At 55.6% G+C, this 23,718-nt stretch overlaps 1 protein-coding gene across 1 annotated transcript; it reads right to left on the bottom strand.

Moving 5' to 3' along the window:
• Nucleotides 1-3,107: 3,107 nt before the first annotated feature.
• On the bottom strand, nt 3,108-23,679 carry DGAT1 (diacylglycerol O-acyltransferase 1). Its single transcript, XM_088148798.1, has 17 exons — nt 23,330-23,679; nt 17,511-17,598; nt 13,718-13,758; nt 11,799-11,884; nt 11,472-11,524; nt 10,881-10,986; nt 10,173-10,292; nt 9,393-9,467; nt 9,076-9,179; nt 8,513-8,551; nt 7,637-7,678; nt 7,275-7,319; nt 6,713-6,825; nt 6,164-6,229; nt 5,404-5,491; nt 4,425-4,487; nt 3,108-4,140 (listed from the first exon to the last, which is right to left on the bottom strand). The coding sequence occupies exons 1-17, from the start codon at nt 23,506-23,508 to the stop codon at nt 3,994-3,996; spliced, it is 1,455 nt and encodes a 484-aa protein (XP_088004924.1). The 5' UTR covers nt 23,509-23,679; the 3' UTR covers nt 3,108-3,993.
• Nucleotides 23,680-23,718: the final 39 nt, after the last annotated feature.

The following is a 23,718-nucleotide window of genomic DNA, read 5'->3' as shown; positions in this document are numbered from 1 at the left end:
CTTGAGTGGTGTTCGGCCACACGGCAGTGGAGAGGGGCATAACAGCAACAGAGGAGGCCTTTAGCTAGCTAGTATGGAAGCGGTGAGCTCCAGAGCAGTGGCGACGGAGGCAATTTGAGAGCTGACATCAGGGGGCATTTGGGGGGTAGGGAGCGGGCTGCAGCAGACATGAGGACGGGCCAAGGTGTTGCTTTCGGCTTGGTCCTTGAGGCTGCGGCTCCCCTCCCCGGTTTGCCCAGGCAACCGTTTTGCCTTCTTCCTCGGCTGGAGAACAGAGGGGCTCTGCAAACTCACGGACTTGGATTTGTGGTGGGAGAGGGTGTTTCTCCCCCTGAATAGGGGCTTGTTTGCCTTTCCACAGGTGAGAGCCGGGGAGGGGAGTGATTCACTCTCAGGGCTGTCTGGTGGTTGGATGTGTGGGCTCCCTGCCGGTCTAGGGAGAGGGGAATGGTGCGGGGGGTGAGAGCATAGGGTTGAGTAGGGCCATTTATTAGAGGTGCTGAGTGCTACGCAGAAGCATCCTGAATTCGATGGACCTGGAGGAGGTTGTGGATGGATATGTATACGTATGGGGGGGGGGGTAACAGGCTTGGGCATGGGCTGTTATGGACAAGGGAGGGGGGAAGGTTCTGCGGGGGGGAGGCAGGCTATAACATCCCAGTGGTGATGGGTATGGGGAGACATGATGGGAAGCGGCGGGCAGGCCACTCTCAGGGACCATGCCACAGGTATATTTTCCTGTGGCACGTTCCAGCCCCTGGAGCAAATTCCTGGGCCCTGGATGGTAGACCTTCAAGGCCCTGGATTGTCTGCTGCTGCTAAGCACCAGGTTGGTCTATATAAGACCACCCTCATTCATGACTTGATTGCTGGCTGACCTGGCAGATTTTACCAAAACCTGCCTGGGACTGGAGGGTGGGGTGTCCCCTTTCTGAGATGGGTTCCACAGGCACCGCCACAGGGTAGGGGGCAGTGGGGTGGCAGTGGTCATCCAAGATACTTGGGAGGCATCCAGAGGCATTGCCCCAGATTGTTGGGTGCAAGACGCTACTTATTAAGTTGGGCTCTAGGGATCAGTTGGGACTGTTGCTGCTGTACCAGCCTCCCTGCCTGAGCTTCTTGACTCCGTGGCCGGGCTGGTGGTGGTTTCCCAGGCTTATGATCTTGGGAGATTTCAACTTGCCTTCTCTGAGGGCAGGGTCTGAGGTAGCTTGGGAGTTCATGGCCACCATGACAGCCATGGGCCTGTCCCAGGTCATCCAGGGCCCCACACGTAACAGTGGTCATACGCACGACCTGTTTTTTTTTGTCGGAGCAGCAGCAGAGTGTCCTGGATTTGGGGGAGATACTGGTTTCTCCCATCATGGTCAGATCACTCCCTGGTGAGCCTCCAGTTCTCTGGCGTCACCCCCCTCTGCAGGGAGGCTGGACCTAGTAGATCGGCCTGTTAGATTTGTGATGACTACCTACGTCCATCTAGCCAAAGGGAAACCAGAAAGTACCACTCCTGCCAGTCACCAATCCTGAATTTAGGCTTCCCATTTTCAAATTCTTATTTCACTTAAATATGCTAGCCTCTTCATTCAAACTTTCTGCTTTAATTGTTTCCAATGCGCCTTGTTGGCTTTTATTGTGTTTAATCATCCAGGCCCTACACGATAATTGTAATGTACTGTTCTGTAACCACTTTTATGAATAAATCAGCAATGCAGAATGTTTCACGTGCAGCTCACTTGACTTCTAGCAGTAGAGTTAAGGCAGCTTTAGGCAACGCACCCTGTACCGGTTGATGGGCATAAAAAGGGACAACAGAACTGCCAAGCTCCCTTCTCCCTTAAGACTGGCAGTAAAGATGTTTTGCTTTTTAATTGGAAGCTACCTGTTTATCCAAAGAGAAAGCCATGATTAAAAACCGCCCCCCCCCCAAAGCTTCCTTCAAGATGCGAGGCTTTTCGTGAACTGATAACTAGCTAGAAGTCAGAAAGCTGCGAGCAGGAATTGTGGGCAGCCTCTGCTCTGGAGGAGCCAAAGCCCCAATATGCTAAAAATGGCCTCATGAACAAAAAAGGAAGAGTGGAGACAAATTGGGAGGGGGGCAAGGAGCAACCATTTTCTTTGTTCTGCAGGAGAAGCGAAACCTGGCCCAGATGATGGGACATGTAATTGCCTTCAGGTACGGTCTCCATTTTGAGTCTGAATTTGCACCACAGACCTACCCCTTCCTCTTTCCTTATTTTTACATCTTGGTTAATGAAGCATTCTAGAGCAGGGTTTCTCAACCTTAGCAACTTTAAGATGTGTGGACTTCAACTCCCAGAATTCCCTAGCCAGCATACTTGGCTGGAGAATTCTGGGAGTTGAAGTCTGCACATCTTAGAAGTTGATAAGATGGGTAGACTTTTTTTCCCCCTGATCTAGACACCTGAAAACCTGGTTGGTTCTAACCAAGATATTACTCAATTATGTTTTTTTTTTACCGGCCTAGTATTATAATTACTCATTGTACTAGACTAGCACTTTTATATTTATAGATGATCTAGAATCAGCAATGAATGAGATGTCAATTAGCTCTCTGAATAATTTGGCATTAACAAGAAAGGGCTGGCGAAATGGCTCCAGAAGTAACTCTCTGAACTAGAGGAACCACCTTCCAAGAAATGTGTAAAATGCTACAGATTGGATATATGGAAAGACTGGAGCAGTGGTTTTTCTGTCATACTGGATGACCGAGTTCTACAACACTCTGGGGATCCTCCCCTGAAAAGAGGCATCACTGTCAGTCTTTGGGTTGTTCCCAGGGCATGGCCTTGCCTAGAGTCTTCTCTCCAGGCCAAGGTGAAACCTTGGATTTGCCCCAGACTTTGCCACCTTGCCAGGCCCGTGTCGTATCCCGTTTTTTCCAAAAGGTACCAAGCTTGGTACCTTTTTCATTCGTTCAAGTAGTTAGTAGTCAGCAGCAAACGCCTCTGGCTTCCCCCTTGCATTGGTCGACTCATTGCCAGTGACCAGAGCCCTCCGGGGACTACATGGCTGGCTGAGAGCTCAGCCATGGCTTTCCTCAAGGGGGCTTCCTGCTGCTGCTGCCGCCACACAGAGACAGACACACATTTTGAAAATATGCTTTAATCACTTGGTACTGGGCAGATACATTCTGCGAACTCTAAAAAGTCGCTGAGTTGCCAAAACACAGCTGGGCCATGGCACACCCAAAGTCACCCTAGACGGAAAATCAGACAGCAGCAACTGCTCCTGCCATCATACTGGACAGGGTCCCAGGGAGCTGGGACAGCTATGAAAGGGGCTGCTGGGCTGCTGAGACCACAGCGAGAAGCACAGAGAACTGAGGCAACCCTTAAACAACAGCAAGTCAGAGAGGAGCCCTGCTCCCCAGATCACGAAAGGCAGTGCCTGGATGAGCCCCGGAGCCCCAGGCCCGCGACAGACGGCTTACCAAAAGAGGGCCGGGGACCAGACAGTGGGGGGAGGGCTGCTCTCCTCCACTGATGGGACTGGCGAAAGCCCCAAGCGAACCCGAGCCCTTTAAAGTGCCAGGGAGGCAGCCTATCGCCTACCCATTCAAGGACCATTTGGCCCGGCTTTCCTCTGAAGGACCGCAGCCTCTGCCCTTCCAGGCACAGTTGGTATCAGTCCTCATTTCTATTGCACGGATGGAAGGCAACTTCTTCAGTATCAATCCTGCCAGAGGACCAGCTAAAAACTTTGGGGCACCAGGAAGGTTATTGCATCGATCCAATATTCACACTCAAGAGTACCTTATAAGCAACTGTTACACACACACAGACAAGGTAACACACGCGAGGCAACTCCCCCCGAGCAAAATGAGCATCTCTGTGCTGGTGTGCTGGTGGATTCTGGAGCTCCCAAAAGGCAGCAGAAAGGCCGGGGGGGGAAGCGGTTTGCCATGGCCAGGCATCCTGCTGATCCTCAGGAGGAGGCAGGACAGAAGAGGCGAGCCTCTGCTGGCCAACAGAGTCACTGGCTTCGTTCATAATTCAGCACGTAGTAGTCATGGACATACATGAGGACAGCGATTGGCTGACCAATGATCAAGGATATCCACACAGCCGCATTTCCATAGTTGCCCTGGAGAAACCGACTCACAAACAAGGCCAAGGGGATCTGGGAATGGGGAGAAGACAAGCAATGGTTTAGGCTAGGCTGGAGAGGCAAGAGCAGCAGAGGGCTGGGCTGGGCTGGGCTGGGCTGGGCTGGGCTGGGCTGGGCTGGGCTGGGCTGGGCTGGGCTGGGCTGGGCTGGGCTGGGCTGGGCTGGGCAACAGCAGCCTGAAGTTTGTCCAAGGGCTTTTAGGTGAGCCGGAAGGACAGGGGAAAGGACTGCAGGCTCCTGGGCTTCCAAACTGCCTCACTGGCCAGGAACCACAGCAATGGGTTTCTCGATCTTACCTGTGCCATCATGCCCATGAACGCCCACAGCCGGAACATCTTCAAGGGCACACTCACCAGGTACTACCAGGGTTGAAGGGGAATGGAAAAACATGTTATCAGTCTAAAGACAAGAGGGCACAAAGAACGCTGTCTTGTGTGAAGAGAGGCACTGCAAAGTGGCCAGTTATCTCTGCCTGCCTGGCCTCTGAAGGGGTGTGATCTGAGCCCGGGAAAGGAGGATGCACCATGGACTCATTTATGAGGTTTCTTTCCTATTTATGAGGCTAGCTTTCGTTCCTATTTAAAAGCCCTTGCTGAAAAGGAGGGATATGAAAGGTGCACTGTTGCTTCCCTTCAGTCACGCCCAACATGTGAGGCAGCCCTGAGGGATGCTCTTCCATCATCTTCCAGAGACAGAGCTAGAATGGTTTTGGGAAACATTTCTACACTCTAGCATTCCTCAACTCAGTCCAACAAATGCCCACCTCAACTTTGATTTGCTGCAACTTTCTTTCTGAGCTGGAATCGCAGAACTACTCTTCTTTGGAGAACTGCCATGTCCTTTCTTTCCACCCAGATATTCCTAATTTTTGCAGTCAGACTTGGGGAGGAGAGGAGGACAACTAAGCCTAGCCCTCCCCCTTCTTGCTTTTCTTAGAAGCTGTCTTCACCCAAGAGCTTCCTGTCTAGAGTGGGATCTGCTCTAAAAGAAAGCACTTTCTAGGGCCAGTTCAGCCTGGACAGAACAGCCCAGTTTAGGTGGTCCAAGCTCCCAACTTCTCAATCAGAGATTGGTCTATCTATTGCTGTTCCCATCTTACCCTCCCACCCACCTTTCTTTCAAGGCAGAAGCCTGGGCAGCCCCCGCCCCCCAGCTTCTAAGACAACAGCATGTTTTTTTTCAAGAAAGAGCAAAGTAAAGGGCTATGGATGGAGGTGCTTCTAGAGTTTTTATTTTGGACTACCTCTATGTAAGTTAGATGAGAAAAATACTAACCTCATGGAAGAAAGCAGAAGCAAAGAACACAGCCATCTGAGCTGTCCACTTCCCAACTCCCCTCTTCATCATGGGCTTGTAGAAATGCCTAGGAAAGGTACAGGGGTAAAAGAGACCCCCCCCCCCATGTATCAGTGCCTTGCCTCCAGGAAGAGTGAGGCGGCAGCTGTATCGATCGGTCAAGTCCTTCCCATTGTAGTCTCAAAAGCATCTGGCAGTAGGCAGACTTAGGCATCACCCACGCATCCTTGCCTGCCAGAAAACAACTTTGACTTGGAAAGAGCCAGCTTGGCAGTCAGCCTAGAGAAGTTCAAGGATGGCATCTTCCAGATAGCCTGACAGCCCTGGCCCAAGCAGGTGGAGTTGGTGTATGAGCTCCAGGAATATGGGAGCTTCTGCACAAAAGAGGACGCCAGCTTCTGGCATGGGAAAAGAAGCAGGGCTGGAACCTTGGGAAGGCTAGTTTAATCATGCCAGCTAAGCCCAGTCCTCTTTCTCCAAAAATGGTGTGAAGCTTTGACTAAGTCCTACTTCTCTCCTCCATCCTCTTAAGGAGCTTCCTCAGGCTTTCAGATTGCCAAGCTAGGTAGACCTTTCAACGGCACTTTGTCCTTGAACAAAAGGGGTGGGTGGGAGGGAAGCTAGCTCAAATCAGGGCGAGCAGCCCTCAGAAGCATCTTGATGCAGGAACATCCACCATTCTGGGGGTTGAAGCAGAACTGCCCCCCCTCCGCCCTTGCACGCTACTAAAGTGTCATACCTCAGGCACCATTTGTGGACTGGGATGTTCCAGTTCTGCCAGAAATAGGTCACCGACTCTGAGTTCCTGCGAAACAGCAGCAAAGTCAGAGGTGGCATAGAAATGAAATGCTGGTCTAGGCAAATTGTGCCGATAAGTCCTCCTCCCTCTCATTTAGGCAGGGACCGATTCCCTTCCAACAAGCCGCTGACTGAAGACCCTCCCCTTTGGCGACGGTCTCCCACGATCTCAAGCCCTCACTATCCAAGTTACGCTGATCTATGCAGGTCTTGCGTACAACTGAACAGGAGGTGGGGGGGGACAGGTGAAACATTTGCTTCATCCTATATAGCTGTAGCCAATTTAAGTAATGCAGGGAGACCCGCTTAGACAGGAAAATTACTTGCAGCATTTGCTAAAGGCTCAGAGGCCTGCTGAAATCCAAGGGATCCAATGTCATTCTGGTCATTTTGGACAATTCAAAGTGTCGAAACAGGAAGTCCTCAGAGTGGCCCATTAACCATATCCTCCCCCCACCCCCGCAACACACATACACATCAGCCAACTCACCACCAGTCCCGGTAAAACTCTCGGTCCCCAAACTGCAAGATCTCAGCTAAAAAGTTCAGGCTGGAGTGGAAGAGCCAGTAGAAGAAGATGAGCCAGATCATGTGATTGGGAACCTGCCAGAGGCACAAGACAAAAGGAGCCACGTATGGAAGAAGAAGAACTGCCTGTTTGCAGCCAAAAAGATTCTTGGAGCCACTTCCGGATGCATCAGTCTCAGAGACCAGAAGTGGAGAATTAGGGTGGCTGTTCCCAACCATCCTTAGGCAAGAGTTTCTTTTGAGCTTCTCTAGGACCATGCTAGATGGTCCTCGTGCCCTGATGCAGGATGGAGCCATTTTTACATCTGTTCTGAAAGAGGCATTCCAAGGACAGCAACAATCCTGTGGGCAAACCAATATCCTGGGCCCAGAACTAGAGCTAACAACTTGCCTTACAGACACAGACCAAGTTTGTGTCCCCAACACTGCACACCAGGCCCATTTCCCAGCTGAACCTCATCTCCTGCCTTCCAAATTGAGACTACAACTCCCAGAATTCCCAGCCAGCAGTTTGCAGTACTTACAGCTAACTTCAGGAGACGCTCAATGATCCTGGAATAGTCCATGTCCTGCAAACCAAGACCAGCCTCAGTCTTCTCCTTACCCAGAGCATTTGAACACAGACCTCCCTCCCTCAAGCGGCTGTGCCCCCATTCTCTTCTAGCCACTGAACTCTAACCCCAATGTCTCTTCTAGATTGGTTGAGGAATATCAGGATCTGAGTTTCCCAAGCTTCTCAAAGTTTTCAGACAGGAGGGGGTGCTGTGCAATGAGGTGTCCTAGAAGAGGTGTCTTCCACAGATATGCCCTCCCCTCAAAACATATGATCTTCTAGATTCTGGTGCTCCAAGGACCTTCAGCATTGTTCAAAAAAAGCAGAGCTTACCCGAAAAGGTTTCATGGAGTTCTGAATTGTGGGAACCATCCACTAGAAGAGGAAACACCAAAAACAACTCAGTTAGGGGGTCATCTTGCCCAGGCCTAACCAACCCAAAAGATTAGTTCTCTTGTGCTGGGACTCAGAAATGCTCTCGGACAGGAGAATAAGGTGATGAGGAGGCCCACCTTTGCATGCACAGAAATTCCAGTGATTAGGGATCCTTGCCAATCAGATCCAACTCCCCCAGCAGCTGTAGGCTGTCAGGGGGGCACCTGAAAAGGGTCTCTCTAGAGTAGTCTTGCCCATGCTGTTCTTAAGATATCTCAAGAAGGGGCCATTCTAGCCACTCCAAGGGAGCCAGGCTGGGGAAGGCTGCTCCTTAGCTCCTTTGGTTTTGCTAGGGGCAGTCCTGCCATTGCAGTCTTCAAGAGTGCAACTCTAAACCAAGCCTGCTGAAGCCCCAGGGGTCTTGGTCTCACTTCCACACCATGGAAGCCAGCCCTGGAGCCACTCCCCCGCCCGCTGAAGGCTGGGGTGACTCCTCCACGGTCAGAATCAGGGTACCTTGTCAGTCTTTGCATTAATTCAGAGGCCCCAGTGACACAGGGCAGGGCTAAGAACTGTGTCTGTGTCCTCAGCCCTAGCAAGCAGTTCTGGGGAGGGGACAATCCTCACCCCCTGCTTTACCAAGGCTGCAGGCTTGCAGGACCACCCCACTCCCCTTCCAGCTCTGGGCTGCACCAGGAATCTGCTGCTTGAAGAGCAAATTACTCTCATGAGTGGGCAACAGGAGAACATGCCATAGCCACAAGAAGCTGTCTCTTGACGGCTCATCCTTTGAGCCACAAGGAAAGAGGGTGGGCCCAGAGCCACCCCACTTACCTGCTGAATCAGCCCCACCAGCAGCTGCAGAAGGAAGAGCTGGAGGAGAAGGAGGAGGAAAGCCAGGGGTGAGTGCAACCAGCAGAGCCCTCAGGAGCGCCCTGGTCCAGCCCAACCACTTCCTGTCCCTCTAGCTTCAGCTGGCAGGCTCCCTAGCACTGGACAGTTTCTGCAGTGGCCACATTTCTAAGGATTCCCCAGAAATCGTGGCCTAGAACTCACTGAAGCTGCCCTCCATGGATTCAGCAGGGCACCAGTGGCCAGAGCCTCCAATGTGACAACTGGTGGATAACGTGTGGCCCAAGGACCTGCTCTGGCTGCAGAGGGGCCCAGCTGAAGTCCCATTGAGCCACTGGCAGTCAGCATAGGCTATGGAGGCACTTTCGATGACACAGGCTGGCAGGTAGCTAACTTCTGAAGTGGCAGTCCAAAGTGGGGAGGGCACCAGTTGCCCCCCACCAGCCTATCAGTACTCAGCCAGGTAGCCCAGTCCGGTGTAATGCAGCTCCCTCTCTTTCACACCCTCTTGGCTGGAGGGAGGACCTCTCACCCCAGAGGCTCACCATCTCAAAGAACCTCCGCAGAAGAAAGCGCTTGCGGATCCGTGGGGAACGAGGGAAATTCAGCTCGTAGCACAGAGTGGGGGCCAGCAAGAAGTAGTACAGATCTGTAGCGGAAAGAGGTGGACCTGTTGACAGGAGCTGAGAGCAGAGGCCGGTTTCCATCTCCCACGAAAAAAAGAGCATCGAAGGGGAGAGTGGGGACAGAGCTACGCCTGCATCCAGACTGGGGAGGCAGGAGGATGCCGCAACCCACTGCACACTACCGGAGCGTTCCACTCAGTTCCTGCATCTCCCACCAGACGATCTGGTCTCCTTACCTCTATAAGTCAGGTTGTCTGGATACATCACCTCTCTTGGAATTGCATTCCCATTGGCTTTCTGTGGTCCCGAAGCTGGAACAGAAAGACAATTGGTGACAATGGCCCACCTGATCCAATCAGAGACCCCCCTCTGACCCCACCACCTCCAAAGGAACACCAGTGGTCTTGGTCACAAGCAAGCTCTTCTGTTCAGATGAAGAACCTGCCGCTGCTGGAGCAGGAAGTGGCTCGTGCCAGACAGGAGACAGGCAGGAAAAGAGCAAAGCAGGGCCCCTAAATTGAGCATGGAGAAGCTGGGCTCGCAGAAGTGGTAACAAGCTAGGCCAGAGAGCTTCCATCTCAGCCCACCTGGTGTCCTGAGACAGTATTTGCACACTCCCCATCAGCCAGACTGGGAGAAGTTGGTTCAAGAGCAATCAGTCTGAAGAACAGACATTGAAATGCCACCACCCCAAGTACCGGCTCAGGAAGGTTGGCCTTGATCGGCAAAAACGTCTCCTTGCCCAAAGGCCATTAATTCTTCAGTATTACAAGTCGTCAGTAGCTGGATCAACAACCAAGTGTTCCTTGGCCCTCAGCAAAAGCAAGAGGAGGGCAGGGCTGTTCCTCAGCTTTTCTTCCTTTGCCTTTGGGTTCGGGGGGCTCAAGGGCAACCTTCTTCCCTCTCCCTCCCCTTCCTCCTCCTATGCCAGTCCTCCAGCTGCGTACCTCTCCTCACTACCAGTGGAACAGCGGGCCTCCTGTGGACCCAGCCAGGGTCAGTTCCTCTATGCTCACCTGTGCGCACTTTGGCGGCTTTCGCTGGCCTCTTCTCACGGCACCACTTGTTGAGATCCTTGAAGGAGAAGAGCTTGAGAAAGAGGAGGGTGTACACCAAGAGAGCCCAAAAGGCCCCAACTGTGGAAGAAGACAGGAAAGAGAGTGAGAGGCTTCACTGGTCATGTTGTCTCTGAGGCCCAAAGAATTGACTTCTCTGCTCCATGGCCTTGGAGGTAATGGTGGTGAGTAAAGAATTCAACACTTAGCTAAGAAGGAAGGATGGTGTGAAGCCTGTCTGAACATGGTGTCTCTGGAAGGCTGAAAGGAGCGGGTCCACTACTGCCTCAGGAACTGAAGCGGCCTGTGATTTCCCCCCAGATTCTTCCTTCTCTCCTTAAGCCATGAGGCTGTCAGCCCAAACATCTGTTGGGCCGTGACCAGCGCAGGGAGGAGCAGCTTTACCACGTGTTGCTCAAGTGGCCATGGAGGCCCTAACCAACCCTCCCAAGACCTCTGCAAACAAGTGTGGCTGTGGTTCTTGGGCCACATGGGCCAGAGGTTAGGAAAGATGTAGTCCCACCCATCAACAGCTCATGGGGGCAGGAGAAGCTGTTCTAAGGCAAGAGAGTTCAAGCACCATGTGGCCCAAAGGCCCACCCAGCACACTGGGAAATGTGTCCTGGGACAGCCTGCCTCACAAGGCACCCCTCACAGGACAGCACCCACCTGGTGTGATGGAGGTGACTGCCAGCACCACAGGAACAGGAAAGCACAGGACTGTCAGGAGGTTGAGGGTGTGCAGGATAGTCCCACTGCGCTCAGATAAGGAGCCCTGGACACTCAAAGGAAGAGGGTCCTCTTAATACAGAGGCACAGAATCTGAGCACTCCCCAAAAGGCCCAGGCACAGCCCAGACCCCACCAGAAAACTGTAACCCTCAAGATGGCATATGGGGGAAACCATTCAATACACGATCAGAGAGTAATCATATCAACGCTTTAGTTTTTATCCTGCCCAACCAGGACTTTCTGGAGGGCCGCCAGCTGCCTACACTGGGCCTTCGCTGCTTCACTGTTTCTCCCATGAAGTGCCCTGAAGGGGTCACCCTAAAAGAAAGCCCAAGATGCCACACACAAACCCACCCACCTACTAGGTCTCTTGTTCATTATCCTTGGGCTGAAGAGAGCCCAGAACCAACCCTTGGGACAGCAGCGGTTCTGTTTTCAGGGGCCACAATGGCAAAGGAGGCTTAAACAATCGAACGCCTGGAGCCTTGGCAAAAGACGCAGGAGAGCCCCACCACCCAGCCCTGCTCACCACTGCCAGCTTCTTCTCTATGTGCAGAGCTACCAGGGCAAACACGTTGGCCGCTGAAAAGGAAGGCACATGGAGTGAGCACCGATTCCAGTCACAGCCAAGCCAGCCCCGAATGTGGGCCCACAGCAGGAGGTTTACTGGGTGAGGCCTCCATCCACATCTCCACCCACTAAGCCTGTGGGCACCCCTTTCTGTTTGAACACACCCTTACCCTTCCCACCACATGCCAGAGTATCCCGAACTGGACCCCCCCACCAGAAGTACAGGGGCAGCCAGAAACACCCCCCCCAACTGGGACAGAGGAGGAAGGCCAAGCATCTGACTCACCAATAATAAGGCATGGAGCTGGCCAGCTGTAGGGATCCTTGAGGAACAAGGAGACGACCTGGATGGGGTCCACCAAAATGCCATACCTGAGGAGAGAGGACCATGTTGGCTGCAGGTCCACAGGGGGAAGGGGGCTGCTGTTGTGAGATGTGGCACCCTGTCCCCCCAACTCTGTCCAGAGTGCTATCTGTCTTCAGTCGCTGCTAGGAGCTAGTCATCTCAGTGGCTTGAGCACCCCCCTGAAATCTGCCCCAGAGCTGAAGGCTGGAGGACAAAACCCCTCAATTTATTCCAGGATTCTTACACAAGGGGAGGGGAGGGAGGGGCCTGGCTCCCCTGTGGGCAGAGGGACTCTCAGGATCTCAGCTTTAAAGAACGGGGGGACCTGGTATCTTCAGAGCCTGGGAAGCACTCTGCCAATCCCACTGTCCCAGACCCAAGGCTGTGATCCGTACACACCATGCACCACACACAAACTTCTCCCTCTCGCGAACTTGAGCATCACGCATTGTAGGGGAAGGGAGCAGCCTAGCCGCCTCCAAGTTGCAGAAAGGCCGTGGCATTATATGCGCACACAGCTCTGTAGCCATAGGAAACTCCAGGCCTAAGCAGAGTGGGCAACCTTTTGGCAGGCGGGGGCCCGGGTAACATCTTTGAGGTCACCAGGGGCCACAGTGGAGGAGGAAGAGGAGGAGATCAGGCTCTAAAACTAAGCCAAGCCTATTTTAAGGCTGGCATTGCAGGCTGATTGTTTCCTGCCATTTTCAGGAGTGGGGCAATGTCACCATCTTCCAGCTGCTGCTGCCAGGGGATCACAGGCATCCCTGGGGCCTCCGGATAACCCCTCCCCCACAGCCTAAATCTGCTGCCCAGGCTTCCAGCCAAGTGGGCCAGCTTGACGGAGCAGAGGGACCCAGGCCTGGGAGATGTGAAGAGCAGAACCCGGGAGAGCCACCCTCTTCCCCTCTGGCCAAGCCCCCTCTTCTCAGCCAGGATGCCACTGGCACTCCGCAGCCCCGCCCCCCCGGAAAGGAGAGCTTCCAAGCTCTTGCGCCCTGTTCTTTCTGGGGCTCACGCAGGCAGTCATATGCCAAAGGCGACCAGTCTCAGCTCCCAAGGCCACTGATTCCAGTGCCTCTCCCCCAGGGACCAATGCAGATGGGCTGCCAGGAGGCCAAGGGCATGCAGAGCGGTGTGGAGCCACATGGTGGCAACACCCCCCTTCAAGACCTCCAGGAACTAGAAGCCCACCATCTGCTTCCCCAGCCAGATACCCAAGATGGTTGGGGATGAAGGAAGACTAGAACCTAGTCTGGCTCCTTCACCGGCACACCACCCTGGCTCTCAGGCAGCCGCCCAGAGTCCCCCAGCCACTACTAGTGAAGGTACTGCACAAGGCTCTCCCCCCTCCTGGTCCAGTACCTTCACTACTAACTACAGCAGCTCTCCTGGGGGCTAGAACAGCGCGCCCGCCAATCGCTCTGCAGCCCACCACCCGATGCAGAGGGCTTCGTGGGGCAAGCAGCGCAGCCAGACTACAGACCTCGAACCAAAACTGGTCCGAATCTTCTCAACTACTGCCAGAAGAGCCGCCGCAGCCCTGTTGTGGTGAGATCCCTTTGGAGGCTGGTAGCAATCCAAAGGCCCCCCTGCTCAGCAGCGGGGGAGGGGGAGGCTCTGATGGATTCTGTGCCCCAGCCTCAAGACTTGGCACTTAAGGGCAACCCCTTGCTGAAAGGGCCCCCCGTCACCCGACGGGGCCTTCAAGCGGCGGCTCATGAGGCCCCTCCCTCCTGGGCAAGAGGCAGGGGGCAGGCTGGGAGAGGGGCTGGGGAGCAGGGCCAAGGCCTCGTCTCAGGCAAGGCTTGAGGGTCTCAAGCTGTTCCAGCCGCCCCAGGAGGAAAAGAGCCAGGACTTACTTGATGAGGTTCTCCAGGAAAAGGCGGGCATTGCTCAGGACCTGGGGAGGGAAGAGAGTTACGGCAGGAAGGAGAAGCGCCAGCTGGACTGGGGGCAGGGAGCAGCAGAAAGAAGAACGGCTAATTTCACCCCAGAAGAGGCTTCACGCCCCGAGAGACCCAGCATGGGACGAACAAGCCAGCCCTTTCAGGGTGCCGTTTGTGCTGGGGAAGGTGAAACGCAAAGAGCAGGTCAGGCCTCTGAGAATTAATGCCGTCCATGCAGTGGGGCCCGGAGTTTCCCGAGAGTCTGCGGAATTCCCTTTGCCAGATTTTTCTCCGGAGCAGAAAACTGCCAAGGAGCTGGGAAGGGACAGGCACCCTTCGTATCTAATCGATTCGGGGGTGGTGGTGGAGGGGGGCATTTTGCCAAGCTGCATTTGGCCCAAGGAAGTCAGACAAGAGAGGGCGCTGCAGCCAGCTGGGCAGAGACTGGCAAAGAATCCTCCATTAGCTTCAGAGCAGAGCGGAATCCAAATACGGACCTCTGCTCCCAAGAGGCACCCTGCAACTCCCAGCGCAGTCATCCTGCAAAGGTACAGCATCCGGGTGACTCTGAATGCCAGGGCATTCTCTTAATGGCAGAGAAGGAAAGCCGTCTCCCCAGTTTCCTATTTGTAGGAGACAAACTGACAGATGATGTCTGGCCCACCAAGGCCCACCCCAAGTCCAAGGCTTGCAGGATGCCATGGGGGCGGGGGGGAGAGGAAGCACGTCCCAGGTACGGGAGGGACCTTGCTGTGCCAAGACAGGCTGCCCGTGCTGTCACAAGGGAGGGCTTCCAGCTGCTTCAGGGCAAAGATTAGAAGAGCAAAGAGGAAGTGTGCGAGGAGCGCTTCTGACTCACTCTCCTCCCCTGAGTTGGATAAGAACTCAGCAAATCCTGCGGCTGACTCGGAGGTGTCTTGGGAGAGGAGAAGCTGGGCTGGCGGGCTGGCTCTTCTGGGGGGATGGAGGGGGCTGAGCCCTGCGCAACCACCCCCCGGTGGAAGGTCAGGAGGCCAGCGTGACAGGCGACTGCCACTGCCATTCCCAGCTAGGGAAGGACCCTGAAACGGGAAGGCTGGTGGCCCCGTCCTAAAAATGGCAGCTGCCATCTATTGGGGATCGAATGTGGCACGACATTCCTTGCTACCATTGGAAGTTTCTCGGGCAGATCCTTGCTTCGTGCCCTTGATCAGTCTCCAGATTTCATCAAGGGCAAAAGATTGTGCTTCTCAACTTCTGCATGGACCAACCCCCCCACAGAAAGAGCAAATGCCGCTTCTTTTGGCTTACGGCTCCTTCTTGCCCCGTGGAGGAAACCCTCCACCCTTTCGGCCACAGGACCCAAACTTCCTGTTTGGATACTCTACTGTAACGAAACCTTGAAACCGTGAAACAAGACACGTGAGAATGGAAGCGCGCTGGACCCAAAGAAGCCTGCTAGCCCAGTAGAGGATCTCAACGCTCCATCCTTGGGCCACCCGGATGCACTCTTCATTCTCTTCCTCTCCTTAAAACGTGGGACTGTCACGTCCATAAGCCCTCCGGAGCTGAGCAGCAAGGGATCTGCTGCCGCAGCAGCATTCCTAGGATGGGTCAAAGCAAGTTTATACCCCTCCATGTGACCAAAACAGTTGAAGTCCGCACTTGAGCAGGCCAATTTTTCTATTTTATCATGTTTTCAGAAGGGAGGTGGCCCTTTTCAAATATCTGGTAGTGGCAGTCCTGCCATCAAGGCTGCCAAGTAATTGCTTTCTACAGAGGGTGGCGTGAAGCAGGAAGAGGACGGCATCCGGGTGACACTGAATGCCAGGGCAGGGCGTTCTCTTAATGGCAGAGAAGGAAACCCGTCTCCCCAGTTTCCCATTTATGAGACAAACTGTGGTCCTTTGTACCTTGAGTACTTTGAGGTTCTCAAAGCCAGGCATGCACCTGGGGAGGTTGGTCCAGGCAGAAGTTGAGAAGCACAATCTTTTGCCCTTGATGAAATCTGGAGACTGATTAAGGGCATGAAGCAAGGATCTGGCCCAGAAACGCCTGTCTTGGTGAAACACGTGTGGATCCCCCAAGTGAGAGCGCACCATCTCCCCTAAGCGGAGGTTAAGGCCGCAGAAGGTCTAGCCTCCAGGATGAGCATTAGTGGGAATCTGTGTAATGAGTTCTAGGGGGCAGCCATTAAGACCTTGAGTCCCAATGACAAGGCTCACATAGGGAGAGCGGTGGATGGCCCAAAACCAGTGTCACTGCTTGTTCTGGAGAACAGAGCCTAAAGCGGTGGCTACTAGTTGATGCCGCCTGATCCCCACCCCACCTAAAAAATGCACAGTAATTCAGGGCTGCCTCCTGCCAAGACCAAAATTACCTGCCTTTTGCACCACTGTGCAAAGGCCCTCCAAGTCAACTGGCAGGTCTTGGGGATGGCGGGTTGTCCTGGGGCCACAACCGTCTCTCCCACCAGACCCAGAAGATCCGTGCTTAGGGACTGCTCCAGCTAATTCAGTTAGGGTCACCCCTGCCTTGAGCAGCTGGCCTTGTGCATCCCTTTGGAAATGGCTACAACAGGTGGGCGTGTGTCCAGCATGCTTTCAGCCAGGGAGCTCCAGGGCACAGATCCTTCTGCTTGACTGTCTTGCATTTGGGGAAAGAGGAAGCTCACTGACAGAGGGGCATCCTCATTTTGTTAAGATCTCGTGACAGAGAAGGTATTCCCCTAGCGACAGACACTAGCCACACAGCCATCTGCCATGCAGGAGAGAGAGCTATTGGAACAACCTGCAGGGCAGGCAGGCCCTTGGGACTCGGCCCAATCCCACGGTCATCTGCCCTGCAATCTCACCAGCTTCACGAGGTCAGCCTTCTGAATGCCAGGATCCCTTTTGTGGCTCAGAAGTGCACTGGGGGCAGTTTTCCTTTCCCCGTGTGGATGATGACCCCAAGATGCAGAACCCGCTTGGATGCCACCAGCATGCTCCTGGCTTAAGCTCACCATAAATTTCCTGGAGACTGTAAAGCACCCGACTAAGTGGCTTTCCCCATGGAGGATGCTCTAATGAGCCTCAGCATGGATCCTCCATGCTCTGAAATGGCCCAGAAAAGAGCCGCCCTCAATTTGACTAACACTTGGGCTGATGCCACACCAAAATGGGGTCCTCTGAAGTGAAGCTGATCTTTTCTTCAAGTGCACTTGAGGAACCTTCAGTTGAATGCTTGGGGCAAGGGGAGGGGGGGAACAGGGCAGTGCTCTGGCAGAGAAACATCTGGCTACAGCATAGAGACCTAGAGCCTTCCCACCGCAATAGAAGGCTGGCCTGGAAGCCAGTTTCCTTGAGCACATCAGAAGCCCAGCCCCAAAAATAGTCACCCGGGTCCCTCTAGGTGTGAGAAGATGGCTGTCGCCTCCCACCCTTGAGGGCCCCTCGTCTCTAACATTCAAAGTCATTCCACCCCTGAACCCAGAATCGCCACTGAAATACTAGAATCTCTTAGTCTCAGCATCCACTTGGTGCATGTCTAAGTGGTCTGCCCCCCACCCTGCACACGGCCACTCATCAGAAGCCAAGATGCAAGACAGCCTGGCTATTGACACCACAGTGTTCTCTCTGTGCTGCAAAGTGGCCACCGAGGGTGTCTGGCTGGCCGGCTGCCAGCTCTTCCAGCACAAGCCCCAAGAGATGCAGCTGGCGCCTGCCGCCTGGGGATGCCAAGGGGCAAAGAGCCACTAATTTGGGCCCAGAGACAGAAGGGGAGCGGGGCTGCAATCACGACTTACCAGCATGACAACACACCAGTTCAAGATGCCCCGGTAGTTGCTGTAGCCGCTGGCAGAGCTTAGCAGAGAGTCCTGCAGTTTGTGGCACCTAAGGAGGAAGAAGGTTCCACCGGTTAGGCTGGGCTTCAAAGGTTATGCTTTCTGGGGGCCGTGGGCGTTGGGGCCACCCTGTCCTTCACCAAGCCCCAGAACCCTAGGGGTGTTCAGAAGGGCAGATCCTGCACTGTGGCAGAGGAAATGAAAGCAACGGGGAGGGCATGAAGGTCCTGAACTGGAGCCCCCAGGAGACAAAGCCTTTTGGGTGCTGCTTCCCCTTCACCCCCTCAGACCCAGAGCTGCTCAGAGCCTCCATCACCTCATCCATCCCCTGCCCGGCACCAAGGGCAGGACTCAGGGCAGGGCAAGCCTACACACAAGTGGGCACACCACACCGCAATCCTGCCTTCCCACAGAGAAGTGTACTCGTCAGCACCTAAAAAGTGCCATAAAGCTGCTTCTCCCCTCCACCCCCCAGCCAGAAGTGGGTTAAAATGGAGCTTTCCTCAGCTGCTTCATTGCCCCCAAGAAAAGCAAACTGGTTCTGACAGTGGTCTGGCACGCTCGGGGGGCTTGGCGAATGCGAGGGGTGTGGAGTTGCCGAACCTCAGTCCCTGAGCCAAGGAGACATGCTCCTTCCGCTTCTTGCAAACTTCTGAGGAGCAGAAGTTGGTTAGCCCTGACCCGCAGAAGGTACAGCCTTTTGCCACCAGGACCCCCCGAGACATACAGCATCACAAGCAGCCCCACAGCATCTCCCAAAAAGCAGGGACATCCCTGCCCCACCCCACCCCGCCCCACCCCACGAAGGCTGCATCTGCTTCTCATCCCACTAGGAAGAACTCTGCCCTACCCATGTCCCTGGGCAAGACCAGCTTCAAAGCTGCCCTTGCCCACTTTGAGCAACCCACCAGCAAGGTCTTCCTGGCAGGTAAGGAAGAAGAGGGAACGGAGCCCACCAAACCACAGATGCGTACAAAGTTCTGAGGAACACCAGGAAAACCCAGAGGTACGAAATGAACCCCTTTGCCCTAGACATGTGGGTTTCCTCCCCATCCTCGCTGAAACTACTTTCCCAGCTCACGCGCAAGAGAGGGCTCCCCCTTGCACTTGGACACAAGAGGCCACATGCCCAAAGCTGCCCCTCTCCCGGACCAGCCCTTCTCCTGGGTCAGCCGTCCTCAGAGAGCCTCCTGCACAACGATCTGAATTCTAATAGAAGCGAACGTGTGCAGCTCAGGGTTGAATGGTGGAGTCCTGGGGGTTCCCTGAGCTTGGCTCTTTTCTGGCAAACATTTTGTTACCCGGCTAGGTCACATCTTCACTGATGTTCACTACCCTAGCCGGGTAGCGAAACGTTTGCCAGAAAACAGCCAAGCTCAGGGAACCCCCAGGACTCCACAGATCTGAATTCTGCCTCTCAGCTGGGCCAGCCAAAGAGCTCTGGGAAAGGCCTCCACAACCAAGGGACTCACAGCCAATTCCCTCAGTCCAAGGTCACTTACTAGGTTTCCCAGGAACTATTCTTTTAAGAATCCATTGCCTTCCTAGAAGTCAGCATCTCACTGCTGATGTGAAGGTGTCAACATCTTTGTTCTGGTGATCACACTCTAATGCAAATGAGCGGAGATCGACTTTGCTTTTTGAGACCAACATTTGCAACGGCAAGTTCCAGAAACCTTTTTTAAAACGGCACTGCATGACTCTTTTTACTGTACGCTGCCCAGAGTTGTTGTAGAGCTGGGTAGTCTTATAAACCACACCGACAGACACACGGAAGACTAAGCCTCCACTGGGCTTCCTTTGAGAAGACTGTGAAATTCCTCACCACTCCCGGAGCAGCTTCCCGCCACACCCACACCGTGCAACTCTTCCGCCTGCCAACGTTTACCCAGAGCTCAAAGATCCCAGGCCTTAATCTCAGCCCATTAATCTCTCTGGACAATCCTTTGAACTTTTTAAATATTTAGCTTTTAAATAACGATTGACTGGGGCGGTTATGTTTTATTGCTCTATGTCTTTGCTGCACTCTGCCCAGAGTCACTTCTTGTGAAATGGGCAGCTATATAAATTTGATATAAACAAACAAACAAACCAACCTGGCCTCTCACCAGAAGCCTCTCATGCACCCACCCTAGAAGACAGAGCCCTGCCTTCCCTCCCAAGCTGCCAGTCCTGGGCTGGGCCCCACCCAGCCACCCGCCCGCCCGCCCACCTCGGCTTGCCCAAGCTGCATTGATCAACTGGAAAGATGGGCCCAGGTACCACATCCCTCACCAACCTGGCTTCATGCTTGTGTTTTAAGGGTTCAGGCTCCAAGGTTCGCCCCCTCCCTGATCATCGCTGCTCCTGGAACGGGATCATAGGGCTCTCTTCCACAGGTGGGTCTGGGGCTCCCCTATCGCAAAGGGGATGGAGGGCAGGCAAAGGTGACAGCAGAGCAAAAATATGGCGATGTTTTACAGCTGCCTGCATCTCCTCTAATCAGGATGACCAACTCCAGCAACAATCTCCAGCGGAGAGGTCTTTCCCTTAAAGGGGGTGCTAGCGCGTGGGCTTCCTGCACGCGCCCTGCCACCCCCACCGCCAAGGCGCCTAGCATTTTGATGCTCTGTGGGCGCACCGCGTCAGCGTTCCAGAGGCTGCTTGCAGCTGGTATTTCAAGGTGAGCTTTAGGATCAAGCAAAAACTGAAGCTCAACTCGGCTGCGCCGGACCTTCAACTGTGCCAAGACCCTGACTTTGGAAGCTGATGGGGAAATGGTTAATGGTGCAGAGTTACTCATTTATAAGCCTTGACCAGTTTGTTGAAAGGAGATGGAGCCGTGCCAATTCCTGCACAGGAACCAGTCATGGGGAACCCTGGCCCAGTCACAGAGCTCCTGCCTGGCCTGGCCCGGCCCGGCCCGGCCCGGCCTCCCAGGCCCGCCTCAAAACCTCCGCCTCGGACGCCAAAGATGCCCAACCTCTGCCCGAGCCCTTGGGAGAAGCCTCGACAGAGGAGACTGGCCAGTCTTGCCTAGAGACTGCCCTAGACAAGACCGGTGCCCCACTGGATACCCTTCCGGCTGGCTAGAGCAACGGTGGGAGACGGAGTCTGCCTCGCGCAGGAGGCACCAGGTGGGGGAAGCCGAGTTAAGAGGGGCTCTTCTTCAGGTCTGACTACGGTCTGGCATGACCCAAGAGCTTCCCCTTGGAGGCTGCCCAGAGACAGGGAAAAGGCCCCGAGCCCATTGCAAGCAACCGCTTCTCCCACAGCAGCTGCCTGTGCACCAAGGTCTGGCAAGGCCCCTCCGCCACGGTGAAGTACAACACAGCCAACTGGCTTCATTAACAGAGCATTACGTTGAGCAGGAAAGCTGCTGGGAGGTGGGGAGTTATTCTGGACCCTTATTCATTTCTCAGCTTGCTTGTCACACCCCTGTTCTGCTACTGCAACTCCCCCCATCCCGTGCCTTAACCGTTTGCTCCAAGTGCCAAAACCCAAATCCCTCATCGAAAAACCTAGCAGAGCCTATTAATCGAGGCAGCGGGGAGCCCTCCCCCCACGCACTCCTCAGGAGGAAAAGGCCCTGCTCAGAGCTCCTTTGAAGAGGAAACTGCCGGCCTCCTCCCCTCTGCTCCACAGCAGCTCCTGCACTTCTTTGATCAGGCAAGCCTTCCCTGCCAGGAGGAACCATGGGGGGCTCCTGCCCCAGCCCACAGACAGTCAGCTGGAATGGAACAGTAACAGCCGCGGCTCCTAAGGCTGGCGATTAATCCACAGGCCTCCCCTCGAGGCCACAAACTGCCCTGGAGCCCCCAGGCCCAGGCCCACCCAGGGCTGCAACACGACAACCCCAAGTCGAGGATCCATGTTTCACTTTTCATGGCTATTCAGCTCTAGAACCACGTTAACCCACCAAAACATCCCCCCAGTGGCAGGAGACAAGAACATTTCAGGAACGCGTGGCTCTTTCCGCAAGTGGCCCCCGCAGCCAAAGAAAGCGTAAAGAGGGTGGATCACGGGAAGGCCGTCCTCCCCTGACATAAAGCCCTAGCCTGGTTCATATGTAGGCTCTGACTGTGGGGTTTGTTTCTGGCACCATGACCAGCCCAATTGTTCTACCAGCCACAGCTGGTAGAACAAAGCATGCACGACCACAGCCAGTACCCCCTCCGCATTTCCCCCATGTGGGAAAGTCTTCTTCACCAAAACACACACGGGGCCCAAAGAACTCTGCCTAAGACAAGGCCTCAGGGAGCCAGCTTCTGCAGGAGGCGTCAGAGAAACAGTCAGCCACAGTAAGCTGATCCAGAAGAGTGTCAGCTCTCCTCGTTGCGCCTGGGCATGGTGTGAATGCCGCAACCTGCAGTGAGCATGAACTAATATCCTGTCACAATCTGCAGACTGGGAAACGACGGCCTAACCAACCACTGGCTTAACGTCACAGAGAAGGACAATCCCGACACCCCTGGAAAAGGAGGCCTCGATTCTGCCCGACTGAGAAAGCTGTTCTCCGTCCCCAGCCATGCCAGAGGGAGGCACGGGGCTGCCGCTGAAACGTAGGGCACCTTTGTCCTGGAAGAGCGCTGGCCAAGGGCAGGCGGAGTCTGCTTCTAAAAGGGCGTGGCAATCGCTGCCTCTGCAGAGCGAGTAAGAGCCACCTGGCCAGGCTCAGGTGTGCCATTCTGGGCTCAGGGCTGCTTTGCTTCGGGCAAAAGCCGAAGGTCACACAGCAGAGCTCTTGTGTGTCTTCTGGGGAGGTCAGGACTGGCGGCTCTTGGATCTCCCTTGAGTAATCCCGATTCCCAAAGCTCCAGGAGATAACCCGGGGATGGCACTTTGGACTGCCCCCAATTATCCCTCCTCTGCTCAAACAGGAAGGGCAAAGTGTTGCTAGGCAGGGAGGGTTCATGGATGACTCTCACGAAAATACAGGTAAGGGAGCACGCCAACAAATTCGGTTCCGGGAACGGCAAAGGAATCTGTCACTCGGGGCGGAGAAGTGGCTTCCAGGGCTCCGGAGAAAGCAGGCTGCCCTCCTCCTCGGACAAGGAAGTTGGGGCGGGAAACTCTCTGCCCCGGACCTGGCATGAGCCAGAAGGCCAAAAAGCAGCCCGGTGTCAGCCTGCCAGGTCCATTTTGCAGACACGAAGCCCAAAAGTTTCACCACGTTCTGGCGCGTGGACCGTGCATAGGTCCCGCGTGCCGCGTGCTCCCGCCGGGCTCCCTGGACTCCCACGTCTCCGTAACGGTCAGCCGCACGCAGCAGGGCCAGCGAGCCCAAGCCACCAGCCCCGCCAAAGCCGGCACCCGTTCCCCGGCATCAGAGCCTTCTCCGCGGCCGGCAAAATGCCGAGTTTTTTATCAAGCTGACAGCGTCCCTCCCCCCGCACAACTCTGGACGTGAGCGGGAGGGGGACGCAGGGGACGGGGACGGGGACGGGGACCGGGACCCTCCCACCAGGGGCAAAGCTCCCGCCGCCCGCCCTGGGCAACCTGAGGATGGGCCGCCTTCCCAAGGACAGCTCCGGCGGGGTTCAGGAACCCACGCCACGCAGCGCCCCGAAGGCTCCCTCCTGCCCGGGGCAGCTCTGGCAGTCGAGGCCCCCCCCGAGAGCTGCGGAGGTTGAGCGACGCTGCTCCGGGCGCCCCCCGGCAACCGGCGGAAACCGCCGCGGCCCCGACGGCTCCCTCCGCGCCCCGGGCCCGCCCCCTCGGGCTCCCCCGGGCAAGCCGGGACGCCTGCCGCCGGCGGAGGGGGCGCCCGTTCCGGGGGGGCCCCCGCGCGGCCCGCGTACCTGAAGTCGGCGTCGGAGGCGAGGTCCGCGCCATCCCCCGCGCCGCGCTGGGCCGGGCGCGCCTCCGCCGCCTCTCCCGCTGCGCCGCGGGGCTGCCGAAAGCCGGAGCCGGCCCCCGCCGCCGCCGCCCGCCTCTTCGGCTGCTGCTGCGCCGCGGCGCCGTTGCCCCGCTCGCCCATGGCCGGCCCCGCGGCGCCTCCCGCTTCGACCGCGGCCGTTGCTCGCCGCCCGTCGGAACCCGCCCCCTCGGGAGCGCCCTCCAGGCCGCCGCCGCCGCCGCTTCGCCTCGGGGACGCCGTAGCTCCGCCTCGCCTCGCCGCGCGCGGCGCCACGGGAAGCGTAGTCGCGGCCGAACCCCCTCCGGCGGCCCGCGAGCCCCTCTCGGGCGC

This window comes from Python bivittatus, unplaced genomic scaffold (assembly GCF_059951505.1).
Source record: "Python bivittatus isolate LINGU-HERP-01145 unplaced genomic scaffold, Pbiv_v1 ctg000590_np1212, whole genome shotgun sequence".
Taxonomy (NCBI): Eukaryota; Metazoa; Chordata; class Lepidosauria; order Squamata; family Pythonidae; genus Python; species Python bivittatus.
Note: the sequence above shows the minus strand (reverse complement) of the source record. Positions and strands in the feature narration are given on the sequence as shown.

Bases quoted from the DNA above. Each gene is read 5' to 3' on its own strand.
- DGAT1 (XM_088148798.1), bottom strand. From the start codon at position 23,508: ATGGGCGAGCGGGGCAACGGCGCCGCGGCGCAGCAGCAGCCGAAGAGG. The intron at 6,826-7,274 runs GTAAGTACTGCA...TGCCTCTGGCAG, and splicing joins AGCGTCTCCTGAAGTTAGCT to GTTCCCAATCACATGATCTG. The intron at 6,230-6,712 runs GTGAGTTGGCTG...GCTGTTTCGCAG, and splicing joins GAGTTTTACCGGGACTGGTG to GAACTCAGAGTCGGTGACCT.